Genomic DNA, 16,189 nt, shown 5'->3' on the forward strand with positions numbered 1-16,189 from the left:
CAGAGAATGGCTTAGAGGTTATGTTTGTATTATCTAAGTTCAAAAAAGCCAGAAAGTTGACCAATTTCAATCTAGGCCACGATACTAGAAGACAGAGATTTAAATCTCTTCATTTTTATCAGACAGTGTCATACAAAAGTCACTATTTCCCATTGTTTCCCACTTCTGTCAGACGGATGTCTTGGCTACAAAACCACAAAAATATTGGCAATATTTTACAATTTGCAAATCTGATTTCTCAATAAGTGTTTCAATTTTTATTCATCAACTATCAGAACCTAATCATTTCAAATTGAGTTGGACAAGAAAGGGTTGTTTTCATAATAAAGATTTGTCCTACAGAATAGCACAAATTGATTATTAGAAAAATTTAGTTAAAGATAAGAATACTCTTGACATTTAATGGGTAGATCCTAACCACAGGGCACCATGAGAAATAGTGGGAAACAAGCTATGCTCATTTGAAACATGTTGGGGACAGTCCAGAGACTTCTATGAGCCATGATCGCCAGGACATGTGCATATTTTTGAAGTCATCTCAACGTTCATCATTAATACATTGCCTATGTGACAACACCTGCCATCTAATGTAGATGTGGGGACTGTCAACTCACACTAGATATAGCTTCAGTTGTTTAAAAATAAAGTTTTACAAAAAAATAGTTAAGTGTCTTGCATTACTTTGCTCACAAGCCTACAATTCTCCAATAGATCTTAATCCAATAGTGAATGCTTATACTATTACCATATACTCCATCCATCATATTAGATGAAACACATCAGAAAATGAAATTCTTTGTAACATTCCATCAAAAGTAAGTGCCTTGCTCCTTAGAAGTCAAGATGCCACAACTCTTTAACATGTTGGCACTGAGCCTTTTCCTGCAATATCTCAATTTTGACCCTAGAAAAAGAGAAAAAAATGTAAAGCTATAGATATGTTTGGATGACAAAGCTAGCAGGTTTGACCTAAGATGTTTACCCTGATTTTTTTTAAAAGCATGTGCAGCTGGAAATAGTTTCTGAATGGAGAAATCTTTTAAATACTATCACTTAATAGTTATAATAACACCACTGCAGAACTTTGAACTCAATCAACAGTCTACATTCCAAAATAACTTCTAAAACCTGGCCTCATCATTCTCTAATGATAAGTAAGTCGAGGTGCCAAACTACTTAGGAACTAACCAATTTAAAATAAACCAAAATTCTACCCTCAAGGGGTAGTCACAAGCAGGAGCTATTTCTGACATGGTTTTACAATTTTTCTCACACAATGTATCACAATTTTTAATTATTTAACTGATGTCATTCAAGGTTGTTAGTTTAGGGTTGGAATGGTCAAATGAAGCACACTGTGAAGATTATACAGAAGAAAGTCAAGACAACTTTAAAATAACCTTTCTATTCAGATCAGTTTACAACTTTATATAAACTTTAATGTAAGAAAATACAACTCATTTATGAAACTTGCTTTGTCAAGTTTATGGAAGAAAGTATCTACTAAAGAAATCATAGATAAAACATTTAAGTGAAAAAATCTTTCTCTTACACACACACACACACACACACACACACACACACACACACACACACCTCACAAGAAACCAGGGTTATCTTACTTTTATAACAATTGTTTGGGCTTTACAGAGCTTTTAAGTTACGCCAATTTGTACCCAAGTTTAATGACAGAAAAGGCAACAATTTCTAAATTGGGTATATATTTGTTTACAATTTTTAATGTAAGGCAATTTATCAAAAGAGACAAACCACAAGATGAAAATGAAGGCAACAGAACAATTGAACTTCTCCCAACCAAAACAATTATCACATCCTTAAAAAATAATTTAGAAAAGTGTTGTAAAAGATGTTGCAGATTTGCATTCCATTTATCAACATTGTATTAATTCATAATTCTGAACAAATCATTTTTAAAGTGTGAGACTTAAAAAATCAGTTTTCAGTGTATATGTAAATATTTTATCCCACACATGTTTATTCAACTGGGCCATTTAACATCATAGCAATTTATATTTCATTCAACTTTACTTAGGGTTGAATANACATGAAATGTGCTTTAATGCATAAGAATCACAGTGGATAGCAGCAAAGGACTGGGAGGGGCATTAAAGAGAATCTGGTCATTCACATTGTGATTATTCTGCACATTAAGGAAAGATAACTCACACTTCTAAACCCTCAAGACATCCCTTTTCAAGAACCAAAATAAATTTAGGACGCCTTGCAGACACTTCCCCCACCCCTGAACGAATCGATGACTCTCACACATAAAAACTAAAAGTTATGGCAGCAAAGACTTCAATGGCGATGTAAGTCTGTAAACTGTACTCAAGTCTTGTTTCTGAACCCCAAAGTGCAAGAAACAGGGCTCCCAATCTCTCAGTAGTGCTTCTCCTGCAAATAATCCTTCATTTTGTTTGGCAAAGGCAGTTTCTGAATTAAGTCTATTCTGGTGTACTGACNTATAACAAAGCGGCACAGATACTGCAGNGAGCGCACCTGNATGAACCGTGACACTGGATTGGTTAGTCTGACTGGATAAGTTGCTGATCCAGGTAATCGAGACCTTGAATAACAAAATGCTCCATTTTCAGAGTCCCTGATTGAATGCTCGATTAAGTCAACTATAGATGTATGCCCTTCCACATCTGGTTGTTCATAAAAGCTGAATCTACCATTTGAGTGCTCAATTCTAGTGTGAAGTGTTTTACCATGAGAACGAAAGCTCAGGCTTAAAAGGTAACGGTCATCAGAACTATCCCGAACAAGAAAAGAACCATCTGGCACNTTTGCCAACTTCCCCTCTGCCTCCCAGCNTGTGATGGGGCCCCAGTACCACCCCTGTTTTGCAAGCTTCTTCAGCTCCTCCGTAAGACTTGTAACAACCATGGGGCCACTACTTTGCACCGAGTCATAAACTCTAGCAACCCCAGGCGCAGAGTTGGGATCGAAATTCAAATGACANCGAACACTTTCGGCCATGTGCAAGTCTTGGCCTGAGAGGCCACTGAAGTTCCTTTGGATTGGGTTATTCTGCATTGGAGGTAGCAACGGTGAGAGGGGAGGGGCGTCATCATGACCTCCTCTAGGGTTCTGCAACATGACTCCTGTGGTGCCTATCAACAAGTTGTTCACTGATGAATCCACAAGGATCTCTGGGCCTACAACCAGGTCCTGGTCCACATGACTGTCATCTTCGGAGAAGGCACCACTCGCCCCTGGCAGGGGTACNGCTGACACCTCCATGGGAGAAGACGTATCCAGGCAGCAGCTGCGCGGCCCTTCAAGAGGGCACATCCCNTCATCTAAAGGCACGGTGTACTGAAGGTAGTCCTGAGACATGAGTCCGATTACTACAGGCACGTGTTCCTCCAGGTGGAGGCTCAGGTCCCCGGGTGAGCTGGGGCTGCAGCGGGACTCAGGGCGCGGCTCTGGCTGCAGGTCTCGCAGCTCCCTGGGATGCAGTAGCTCCCTGGGTTGCAGCTCCCNCAGCTCCTTGGGCTGCAGCTCCCGCAGCTCCTTGCGCACACCGTTGACTGGTCCTGGGCTGGCAGCATGCACAAGNGCCTTCACTCGCATCTCCATCTTGATGCATGTCTCCTCCGAGCTGGTGGGACGCAGCGGCCAGGGCGTGGGGCTATAATGGTGGCTTCTCAGTGATGTGGAGCGGATGGGCCGTGGAGCACGCACATCCTTGAGCCCACCAGGNGCTGAAGCTGAGGAGAAGGTGTCCTCATCTGTGGGTGCAGTGCNNCCCTTGCCCTTAGTCTTCTGCTTGGTGGACAACCGCCTCTTCAAAGTGCCCATCAGGCTCTCGCTTTTGGACCTGTTCTTCCCTTTCTCATCCTCGCTGCCAATGTCACAACTAGCCATGTCTTTGCCATAGCAGCTCCCGAATAAAGAGTCATCTTTCACGAAGTCGCCAGCAAGGGACNGGGGCTGAACCACCATGAACTCAGTTTCATCTTTGCTTTTACTCAGGTTAAAAGATTTCCTGAAGGTCTTCAGACTGATTTTCTTCATTTTGACAAAAGTTAACTAATCCAAATGGGTCAATTTGCTTCTGGAGCAGCTATGCCCAAACATCGGNAGGGGCTGCGATGCCTCATGGGTGAACTCTGCCCGGCTTCATTTAACCTCTGAAGCTATTTTCTAGGGGGGAAAAAGTTAAAAAAAAAAAAAAAAAAAAGCCATTAAACATTTTAGTTTTCAAGTAAAACTTAACAGAAATTTTAACTTTTAGCTTCAAAACAAAAGCACCCAATTCCATTCTTAGGAATGTCACCCTAAAGATTAGGATAAATGCCTGCTATATATACCGGGCATGGGGCAAACACTGGGTCCTTTATTTACTCCTTGGTTTTTGTCTTGTGTTTAGGCCAGGACAAGGTCTTTTCTACCGACCAGGCTCACCTTCACCAGGTCTAAGTAGCCCCTCATCACTGCCCATGCACCAGGCTGAAGGAACAAAACATAATGAAGGCACCATAATGCCCTGGAAGTACAAGCCCACACCTCAAACACATACATATGTATTGTGAGATACAGTCTATGGCCCATCACCGGTGCACTACCTGACCCAAAGAAGAAAAATGCACCCAAAAATCTTACACCTTTCCACTGCAGCTTAGAGCAACTCAGTTAATTAGCAGAAGACACAGCTCTAACTCACTGTTTGTTTACTAACCCCTACTACACACACAGCAAAGTGCAATAACATGAAGGCTAGTAAGTTATGATCTAGAATGCTCATAAACAAGTAGAAGAGACAGATATATGAATGGTAAATTATAATACAAATCTGTCTGAAACACCCTAGTAAAACAGGTGGGAGTTGAGAGAAAAAAAGAATATGTCAAGTGTTCAGTGTTAACTACAGATAGCAGGTGGTTGTTAGATAGACAAATCTGCAAAAATCATGCTCACTGAAACCACTCAGACCAGACAACCTATCAGGAACAGCTACATCAGCTCCACAAAAAGCAGCAGCAGTTTTAACAGCCTCACCGTCATACACTGTTTCTGGAAGATACTGTAAAAATAGAATACTTATAAATATTTGGAGCACAAGACATTTTAAACATGAAGCTATGCACTGAGTGAACTCACTAAGTGCCTGATCTTGTCCCAGAAAACAGACTCAGTAGATGATTGTGAAACAGTGTTTTCACTAACCCTGAGGTTTCAATAGTCCTGCTTGCCACTATCACAAATCTAAACCACAGATGATTAAAAACACTACCAATGCATATGCAATTCAATTCTAATATTAAGGGTCAAGATCCAATCCTAGACATTAGAAAGTAGAAGCTCAATCAAACCATATGTTTTAGATCTCTTTTCTCCATCTTCTAGGCAGAGATTACTCTAATTTTTTTTTAAAGAGTATCTATTTTCCTGTTTGCGTTTCCAAAAATATATGCCATCTTTTTATAGGATTACCATCTGTTTTGTGCCCAATAAGTGTTCTGAATCAATCTTGCCATTTTTCTAATTGCAAAGTTTTAAATTTACACATACACTTGAAAAATTTGTATAATGGTTCAAGGGAAAAGGTTTTAGATATTTATTTAAAAAAAAAAAAAAAAGAAAGAAAGAAAAAAGAAAAACCTCTACAGGCCCAGCAGGTAAAGGTACTTGCCACTAAACCTGATTCCTGCTACTTTTCTCTCTCCCTCTGTTTTTAGTATTTGGAAGTAGAGGTTTTTTGTTTGTTTGTTTGTTTTGTTTGTTTTTCCAAGAAACTGATTTATGTTAATACATAATAAGTATATTAATATTTTTAAATAAATTGGTAAGTATTTTTAAACTTGGTTTTTTTTTTAGTTTTTAATAGGATAAATTTCAATAGACACAAAACATGTAATTAAATCATTTTGTGATTCCCAAACAGCATTTTTTCAAGATCTTTTAAGAGACTAAAAACACAGATGATGAATTAAGGAGTGTTGATACAAGGACTAGACCCAGGTTCAATCCCCAGCTATACATAAGCCAGGTGTGATCTCCAAGTCTGTGATTCTATCACTTTAGGGGAGTTGGAGTCAGAAGGATCAGGAATTCAAGGCCAACCTTGAATTCCTACACAGAGAATTTCAGAATTCTGGAGACCTGAATCTCCCCAAAGACATTAACTATGGTGAGGCTTAAATAGGTTGATCCATTTGTCAAAACTCTATGTAAACTGTGTACTAAAAAATGTGATTTCATTGTAGGTGAACTATACCTCATTCTAAAAACTCATTAAACAGGAAATTCAAATCAAGATAATATTTCTGAGAGCCATAGTGCAGCTAACAAAAACTCTATTACCAGGCATGGAAAACCACCTTTCAAGTTGGAACTGACCTGAAAGCCTGCTGCCTGAGGACTATCCAAAGGTACTAAAGGAGAAAAGCAGTAAAAAGATCCACCAAGGGAAGATCAGAAACCATAACAATGACCAGCATAGCAAAATATGCAAAAGGGTGCAATAGGGCTGGAGAGATGGCTCAGCGGTTAAGAGCACTTGACTGTCCTTCCAGAAGTCCTGGGTTCAATTCCCAGCAACCACATGGTGGCTCACAAAAGGGTACAATAGTAGCATTTATATCTTGGGGGGAACCAATAGCCACCTCATTTGTCGATTCAACAGGAGGGAATTCATCCCTGGTACTGAAAACCTAGCCAACTACCATTGGTTGGTGAGATCACTGAGCCCCAAAAGAACCTACTATTCCTAAACTAGTATTCTTATATTCACAAGTAAGGCTAGTTCTTAACCCTCATCAGAGAAGACAAATTTTGCAACAGAAACCATCACAAAAATCCACAGGTGACCATAGTGCAGATAAAACTGGCCCTAGAGTGCCCACCTGCAATTCATATATCAACAATACAACTTACGCCTAAGGTTCAGGGAACACTGCAGAAGAAGGAGCAGGAAAAACTCAAATAGCTAAAGATCCAGAACACTGGCTAGTATGGTATCTTATATAAATCGTAGGGAGCCACACCCATGAAATCTTAAACTATGGTCTCAAACAAAACAAAACAAAACAAACAAACAAAAAAAAATCCTGCACAATGACACCACCAGTTGACATCTTGAAGTGGACAGGGAAAAATCTCACAAAATCCTACCTCTAGAGAAAGAGCCACAGGCAACCAATTTCAAGTTGTCAGCCCTACACACATATACAAATAAGCTAAAAGAACAGCAAGGTATTTATAATGTCTGTGCACATATACATGTGTAACAATAATTGAAGAGGTCATGCATTTGAGAGGGGGTACAGTGGGGCATGGGGAAAAGAGGAAGAGGTAGGTATGGGAATTATGTAAATATAGTACTCATGTATGAAATTCTTAAAATGTTAAGATATAATGTAAACGCATTAAAACATAAATGTAAAAAAACAAGGATCTTCAGGTCAGAGAGATAGTTCGCCAGTAAAAGAACCTCTTACAGATTCAGTTTCTGGTTCCCACATCAGATGGCTCACAAATCATCAGTAACTCTAGTTTCAGAGGATCTGACCCTCTCCTGGCCTGAGGGGTACCTGCACATATGTGGTACATTTACATCTAGGCGCGTGGACACACACACACACACACACACACACTTCACCCAGGAATTTCGGGAAGCTTTGTAAGGTTATTTTAAAACTTTTATCAAATTTACATATGCTTTAGCCAAGTAGACATACAATTAGTAATTTGTCTTTTGGAGATGTTCTTGTGCCAAAGTTATAAAGACATTGTTATCTTTTTATCTTTCTAGTTTTAAACAACCCTGTTACTTATATTGTTTAAAGTGGTAAACACTAGCTAAATACTGACAGAGTGACAAAAGGACTAAGTCTTCTAAATACAGTTTCATCAGTTCATATAATCTTAGAACCTTTTTTAAATTTGATGAAGCAGTTTGACACCACAGACCTAGACTGAGTTTATGCATATCCCTTATTTAGCAATTATATGACCTTAGACATAACTAAATCTACCACTCATGTAACTTAGAGTTAGGTGTCCTTAAAGCAATGTGTTATGTACATAGGCTAAATATTTGCAGCTAGTAATAGATTGCAACAGTTCCATTAAGTAAATAGGGAAACCAAAGCACAAACACTGTAGGACACTTGCCAAAACCACATGACTGATTCTAAAGTCTACTTAATCACAACATACACCTTTATAATGCCTAATTCTTCTTAGAAAAGACAGCTTTAACCTAAGTTGTAGAAAACAACATACACATATACACATATCAAATATCTATAGACTGCTAGTTTAATATACAGGCAAAGAAAGAAGTTCAGAAAACATGAAAAAAAAAAAGCTGTAAGACTAAATGCTAAGATTATCCTATTACTCTCTCTACCCATCCCCCCCTGTGTGTGTGTGTGTGTGTGTGTGTGTGTGTGTGTGTGTGTGTGTGTTTATATCTAAGCCAGTATATAATACATAACTACCAATAGTTACACCTCAAAAGTACAGTAAAATAGTCTGGAAGCCCACTTTCCTTATTTAGGACTTTCTGTTACAATTGAGCAGGTTTAACTTTAGCACTGAACAACTACTTCATGTCATCTCGCTTGCCACGCTTGCCAAAGTTGAACAGTGTAACACTAAGCAGGGCTCTGCCAAAGGTACTCCTCTCAAATCCTCCCCAGCCATGTCAAAGCCTACCTAGTTTTAAATATTACAATGCAGATGGACTTTTCATGTCTGACCTCACTCTATGTTTTGCTTTCCAGTCAACTACAATTCAATCTATTGTGGTGGGACTGTTTCCTTTAGCTACCAGAAACTTATACCTCACCCAGCCAAATCCCTGACATCTAATACCCTGGCACCTGAGGTCATCCAAAGATGGGGTTTCTATCATTCATAGGATTTCCACAAGTTTCCTTAATTTATATGCACTTTTTTGCCTCTACCATTTCTCCAAGATATTATTCCAAGACATCTTTGTCAAGTCATTGACAAAACACCGTGCTTTCCAAAAAAGTCTCAAGATTTAGCTACAAGTAGTGGTTAGAACGCTCTCCAGGCCTTCAGGTTCCAGCAGGGCAGTAAGATGCCAGCAATCGTGTACAGTAGAGAACTTAGGATGTTGCACATTCAGTGGCTCAGGCCAGGAGGGAGCTAGTTCCAAACACCCATTCTCACTTGCTGCAGCTATGGAGGTCACAATGCACCAAAAGGTACATTTCCCTTCCTGCCCCCTCACAAAAGTTCTACTTTTAAGAGGCTACCTTTATTTCCACCTTACAGAAAAAGTAAGTTTAATAATGTCTCCAAAGTCCAAAAGGAATCCTCTGAGTAACATGGAAGTCCTGAAAGCTTGGTGTATGACTTAGAAACTACCACTTATTGTTGACATGAAGCGGGACAATTCACAGCAAGATCAAGAGCACAGATAAGTCATTCTGTCTGAGTCATTTCACAGGACCATTTATTTCCTAATGCTCTGGATACCCATGGAATGTTTCCTCATCCAGAAATACAGGCAAAAACAGTATATGCATAGATGTCCATGTAACATGATGTGATGAGGAGGCTTTCGAGTCCTTTCCCTCACAAAGTAACTGAAGCTGAGCTTATCTGTTAAACAGCATTAAAACACATGCTCACAAACACTACTGACATCTGGAGAAGGCAATTTGTGCAGGAAATGGCAAGACTAAGAGTAAGAAAGGAAGAACTTGTTAAAAAGGAAGGCGGAGATATAAGGGAGACCGGTTTCTTAACAGAACAAAGGAGGCCAGAAGGAAGTAGGATGACACATTCAAATGCTGAAGGACCTTCTGCTACCAAGAACTCTATAGTCAAAGCAATATAGGGTAATCAGGAAAAAGAATAGCATGATGCATAAGCATTTCTGTGTTGAAAAGAGGGAACTAGTAGCAGGGAACTACAAAACATACCAGAAGGAAAGTGCTTCAAAGAAGATGTCACTTGGAAAAGACTGGAAATGAAATGATAAAAGTAAAGGTTAATTTACATATTATCAATTCTCTCATCCCTCTGCTTTAAAGGACACAGGAAAGTATAAATCAATGTATTCATCATTGAAATGAAACATACAACATATATAGAAGCAATTTATGTAAAACAACAAAAAGGGATCAGAAAGACAAAGGGAAAATTCCAAATTTATATTTTGTCAGAATTAACATTATTTTGAAATATACTGTGATAAGAAATAACTAAAGGTCTATCACAAAGTTCTATGAGAATCTGAAGTTAACATTTAAAAGATGCATTTAACACAGGAGGTCTATAACACAGGAAGAAACATAAAATGAAGTAAATTTAAAAGCCAGTGAAATGGCAGACATAAATGTGACATATCAATAAATATCTTAAATGTGAATGGACTTAACCCTTTCAGGCATCACAGCCCATGACGTACCCTGTAGGCACAACTAATCACTCCTTTTTATATGTTCATCAAGGAAAAATAGCTATGGTATTACTAACTGGAAAAAAAAAAATCAAAAGAACAATCTTTTTTTAAGACACAAGAAAATTATATGAAATTCCAATTTCTGTGCCTATAAATTAGTTGTATCAGGCCAAAACAAAAAACCAAACAAACAAAAAAACAAAAACAAAAAGCAAACAAACAAAAAAAAATCACACTTGTATATTACAGATTGTGGCACCTCCTCAAAACAAGGAGTTCAGAGGCTCTATAGCATGCAAAGTTTAGCATATTTACTATCTGATATTTTACAGAAAAAGTTGGCAGATGCCTAACCTAGTAAAAGGACTGTCGGAATGAATTTACAAAAAAAGAAACAGTTATTGCTGTGTTCTGATTACTTTCTTGTCAACACAATTAGGGTCATCTGGGAAGAGGAACCTCAGGCAAGTCTATCAGGACATTTTCTTTCTTCTTTTTTGGAAGAGGGGATGTTTTTGGAGATAAAGTCTCTTTGTGTAGGCACTGGCTGTCCTGGATTCACTATGTACACTAGGCTGATTGGTCTGCCTCTGCCTCCCAGAGTGTTGGAATTAAAAGCAGGCGTCATCACAGATAGCATACTTTCTTGATTGATGTTGCAGGTCTAAACTATTGTGTGCATAGGGCTACCTCTGAGTAAGTAGTACTGATTTATATAGAAAGCATGCAGAGCAAGCCAGTAAATAGCCTTCCTACATTGTTTCTGCTTCAGTTACTGCCTTCATTTTCCTGTCTTGAGTTCCTATCTTGGCTTCTCTCAATGGATTGTAAACCAGGATATGTAAGCCAAATAAACCCTTTCTTCTCCAAACTGCTTTTGGCCATAATGTTTCAGAATATATAGACATGCTGTCTATAAGATTTCTCTAACATGGAATGATGCATATCAGTTAAAGAACAGGATACAAAAGAATACACCAAGAAAGTAGCTAAGAGACCTAAAATAGCTCAATTAGTATCAGACAAAAATAGGCTTTAAGACAGTATATACTAGCATGGACAAAGAACAGACATTTCAAAATGAAAAGAAGGTTAATACATCATGAAGATATAGAAACAATAAATGTATATACACTTGACATTAACCCCCAAATACATAAACAAAAGTTTGAAAGGAGAAATGACAATTCAATAATAATACATAAAAATTTTAATAAGGCAGGCTCCTAGTATATTGATAGACACAGTTTCCTGAATTTCCCTGAGTTCAATCAATCCCCAGTGTGAAGGGGGAGGGGGAGAAGGAAGGAGAGGGAGAGTCAAAGAGGGAGGGTGAAAGACAGGGAAGAAAGAGACAGGAAAAACAGAAAGAAATGGAGAAAGGGTATGAGTTTAGAATGTTGAAGATCCCTACACTAAAAACCTGAAACACAAAATTCAACGTTTTAACAATTCTGCACCTAACCTGGTGTGATGGGTTGTAATCAAAAGCAAGGGTTGAAGGAAATAAAAACTCACTTTTATGCTAGGGGAACACAAAACAGAAGAGCTGTGTGTTCAGACACAGCTTCTTTCCTAGGACATCTTATTACATGCAATCAAACATTCAAACTTGGAAAAGAACCCAAAATCAGAAACACTTTTTGTCTCAAGTACTTTGGGCAACAGACACTTAGCCTGGGACTTTAACACTAATCACAGCTTTGAGTGTTGTTTTTAAGTTTTCATTCTTACAACAGACAAAAACAAGACTCAGCAGTGTTTAAAGGATTGGCATTATACAGGATATGCATGTTCTTTAACCACAATTAAGCTAAATTATATACATACAACAGAAATAAATCTGGAAAACCACCGAAAATAAGAAAACTAAACAAAATACTTCTAAATAATCTATGGGCTAAAGACTAGAAACCATAAGCTTAAAACATATTCCAAACAGAATTTAAAAAAAAGTAAAACAAAGAGATGCAGTTTATAAATAGGCACTGTAGCAATCATGTAAGCCTAGCACTTGAATTTGAAACTAGTGTGGACTGCTCACAGGAAACCCTTGAGAATATAGAACTTAAATCAAGCCAACTCTAAGAAAATAGTAAATGTAACATAGAACTAAACCCAGAGAATATGAACACCCATACTGAGTGAATGACAGAGTAGAAACCAATAAGATAAATAGCAGGAAATCTCTAACCAATTCTTTTAGATGATAGAGAAGAAATAATACCTAAGCCAAACACAAAGAGACCTAGTGGTGGGTATCCTGAGGTTCCAAAAACCCTTAACGTAGTATTAGCAAACAAACTTGACAACATGCAGAAATCACTATGATCAGGTTGTAGTGTTGCTTTTTGTATGTATTTTTGTGGGGGGTGTAGTACTGTTGGGACTGTGTGTATATTTGTAGAAGTCAAAGGATAATGGATAACCCGCAGGAGTGTTTTCTCATCCACTTTGTGGATTCTGGGTATAGAATTTGGTCATCATCTCTGGTGTGAGCACTGTCATCGACTGACCTATCTCATGGCCCACAAACAAGTTGCTTTAATAGCAATGATCAATTGATATAAAGAGGGATCACTCAGGATCATCTAACTAGCTCTATTCCATTATAAAAATGAACAATGACACATTATAGATGCCTAGAAATCTCCATATCCAGCCCCACAGATTGCCTTGTCTCCCACTTTCTTTCAGTGCATTTTCCCTTGACTCTGTCCCTTTTGTGCTTTTATTATTTGAGCCTTTTACTTTTTTCAAGAAATTACATTGACAATGACAGTTTTGCCTGTACTTTCTACATAAAGTATTGTCATTTATACTGAAGTTCTTGGTTAGCCTGGTACTAATTTATATGAGGTAGGGATTAATTTTTCCACTTGGATAACTAATTGACTCAATATTCAGAGAAATCATTGTCTCTTATATAAGGATCAAAGCAAGAAACCAATAAGAGCATTTTCTAATTCAAATCAGCCAAAAATTTTCTGATCACAATAACCATTGCTCTTAATACAGGTATGCAAATTAATTTGGCAATAGTCAAGTTTTAAAAATCATCATAATCTCTCCTGGCAACACTATTTTTATACATTTTAAGAAATAACAATACTTCTTGGATTATGATAAAAGTAACTGAGTCTTAAAAGTCAAACACATACTAATTTCCAGCAGTGTGAGACAGTGAAACAAATGCTGGTACTGCTACATGTGGACTGCGGAAAGCCACTGAAATCTGTGTTTACACAGTTATAAATAACATGGGGGCACCCATAGCGCTCATTTGTTAAGTGCAAAACACAGGAAATAAAATTATATGTAAAGTGTGGTCTCAATTATGTAGAAAGAATAGGGAGGAAAGTGGACAGAGGAGGAGGTTGTTGTTGGAGAGCAAAATTTTTTAGACATGTTACATTAACACTTGGAGTGTTTAACAGAAAATTCTGTGAGGTTATTTGTTCTTCTGAAAATTGATTTTATTTAGCAATGGCCATGTAAATGCACCAGTTTCAAGCAAAGCAGAAGGCTTCTTCTGGGAGTCAGTTATTTACCAACTAACAAAAAATTTCACAAACAAAACAAAGTCAATAGATGAAACTGTTATTTTGCTTTAGTAAAACTTAGATAACTTCTTCCTCCTTTTTATGTTATAGAACCTGACATAAAGTTTTATACTGATGCACCATGGTCTACTGGTCTTACATATTCAAAATTTAAATGACAACTATAACAAATCTACTTTCAATAGCACACTTCCCTCTCTACTTGGGCTACAATCCACAGCTAACCAATGCAGACACCACTTGCAGACACTGCATTCAGATCCTTCTCTCAACCCTCACACCTAGGCATTGACTATGTCTTTGCCTAGGCCACAGCTGCACCCCACAGCTGACCATGGCTAGAAAAGGCTACTCAGATGGTTCTCCTTTAGTTCTCAAGGCAGTATGTGAGGTCAATCAACGCTATCTAGAAATCAACTTTTTATTTTTGGTTCATTCTCTCTTGTTGCTGACCATTCCACCCTCATTTTTCCTCACATCTAAATACTCCATCTTCTATCTCAGCTGATGCCTCAGCCTCTAATTTCAGAGAAAATAAATCATCAAAAGAAAACTTTGTAGCTAGGAATAAAGGTCTGCTGTGGAGAGCCTCCCCAGCAAGTACAAGGTCCTAGGTTCAAGCCCCAGCATCTAATATGAAAGCAAAGGAGTGTGCCCTCTACTATCTTGTCAATCCAATTAATAATGTCTGTTCCACATCACTCGTTAGCTCCTTTCTAAAGGCACCACGACCCTGTCTTTGCACACTCCATCTCCTAACAACTCCCCCTCTGTTGGTTCATTCCGCTCAATAAATACCCCACTTTCTCCATAGCCGTGGATCCATCTCAGCTCCCCTTGTAGCAGCAATCCCTAGAAAACTTTGTAAATTTAGCAGCAACAACTCCTGCTTTCTACTCTCTTTTTGCCAGCTGTCCTTCACTACCATAGCAAGCAGCCTGGGACCAGCTGCTCAGTTTTTATCTAAGATGCTACTAAAACTCCTTTTCTCAACTTTATGTCTTTGCTACAACGTCACATCACTTTTAGACCCCTTTTCTGGTTTCCCTCCAGCCCCTTCTTGATGGAGCAATCAACATTCGGGCATGTTCCCCTCTTCTTTCTCTATGCAAACACTTCTATACTTATTATGGTGATAATAGCACCTAAACAGCATCCATTCCCACATTCCTATCTCACCATTTCTAGGCCAATTCCATTCAACTCTCCTCTTGACATTGCTACTTGGATGTCTTCTATATAGTGGAAACGCAGCAAGTTTACATTAAACTGCATGTTTTCCAACTCACTTCCAAGCCTGCTTTCACTGTTCCTACTTCCACTTACAGCTATTTCTCTTACAACTACCTCATTCTTTCAAGGACCTCAGATCAATGCATTCAGAATCACCCTTGGCTCCTTTCTTGATCTGAAGTCTTATGAATGTCATGAAAGACTAATTTCAACATATATGCATAATTAAACTATTTTGCCAACTGATTTTAGTTTCAGTCTTTTGCATTATTCTAATAGCATCTTAGAGATAATTTAATTGCTTTTTCCTTTGTCTTAGTTTATATTCTAATAAAAAGCACAGTACCCAAAAAGACAAGACAGTTGCTGACAGTGGTGACTGCTTCTACTCAAAGTAACAAAGCCCTTCATTTTGTACTCTAGAGTCTCATGCCTTTTACAGCAGGCCAGCTTTACAATGTCTGCCATGTACATGCAAATAAAAATAACAAAAGTATAAGAAATGCAATAAAATTTCTTTGTGTTCTTTCAAGGTTGGTAAATAATCAAAATAAAACTTTAAAAAATATGGAGTACTTTCAGAACTACAAAAGTGGATTTAAAAACTAACCTTAAAAGTGGGCATAAAATTACCATAAAAGAACATGACAATTTATAATTACAGCAAAAGTCTTAGTTAAGTTTTAAGTAGACTTATTCACAGGCTACTGACACTAACATATGGGGAACCAAAGTTTGCAGAGGTTCGAACTGAGTTTGAATCTTCCTGAGTTCCAGATTTGCCATATGAACAAAGAGCCTGTATTAGTTAGGGTTTTACTGCTGTGAACAGACACCATGACCAAGGCAAGTCTTATAAAAACAACATTTAATTGGGGCTAGCTTACAGGTTCAGAGGTTCAGTCCATTATCATCAAGGCAGGAGCATGGCAGTATCCAGGCAGGCATGGTGCAGGAGGAGCTGAGAGTTCTACGTCTT

At 38.1% G+C, this 16,189-nt stretch overlaps 1 protein-coding gene across 4 annotated transcripts in view; it reads right to left on the minus strand.

The window, feature by feature from the left end:
- Positions 1-1,721: 1,721 nt before the first annotated feature.
- The window catches only part of Socs6 (suppressor of cytokine signaling 6), a 56,422-nt gene continuing 41,954 nt past the window's right edge, over positions 1,722-16,189 (minus strand). For 3 of the 4 annotated variants that reach the window (XM_029547117.1, XM_021214772.2, XM_029547118.1), the window contains one exon: positions 1,722-4,173. In XM_029547117.1, coding sequence (XP_029402977.1) covers positions 2,401-4,044 — 1,644 coding nt within the window. In that variant the 5' untranslated portion in view covers positions 4,045-4,173 and the 3' untranslated portion in view covers positions 1,722-2,400. Of the gene's footprint in view, positions 4,174-9,932; positions 9,974-16,189 lie in introns of all 4 variants that reach the window. The other variant, XM_029547116.1, reaches the window with a different exon arrangement.

The sequence above is a fragment of the Mus pahari genome, chromosome 15 (assembly GCF_900095145.1).
Source record: "Mus pahari chromosome 15, PAHARI_EIJ_v1.1, whole genome shotgun sequence".
Taxonomy (NCBI): domain Eukaryota; kingdom Metazoa; phylum Chordata; class Mammalia; order Rodentia; family Muridae; genus Mus; species Mus pahari.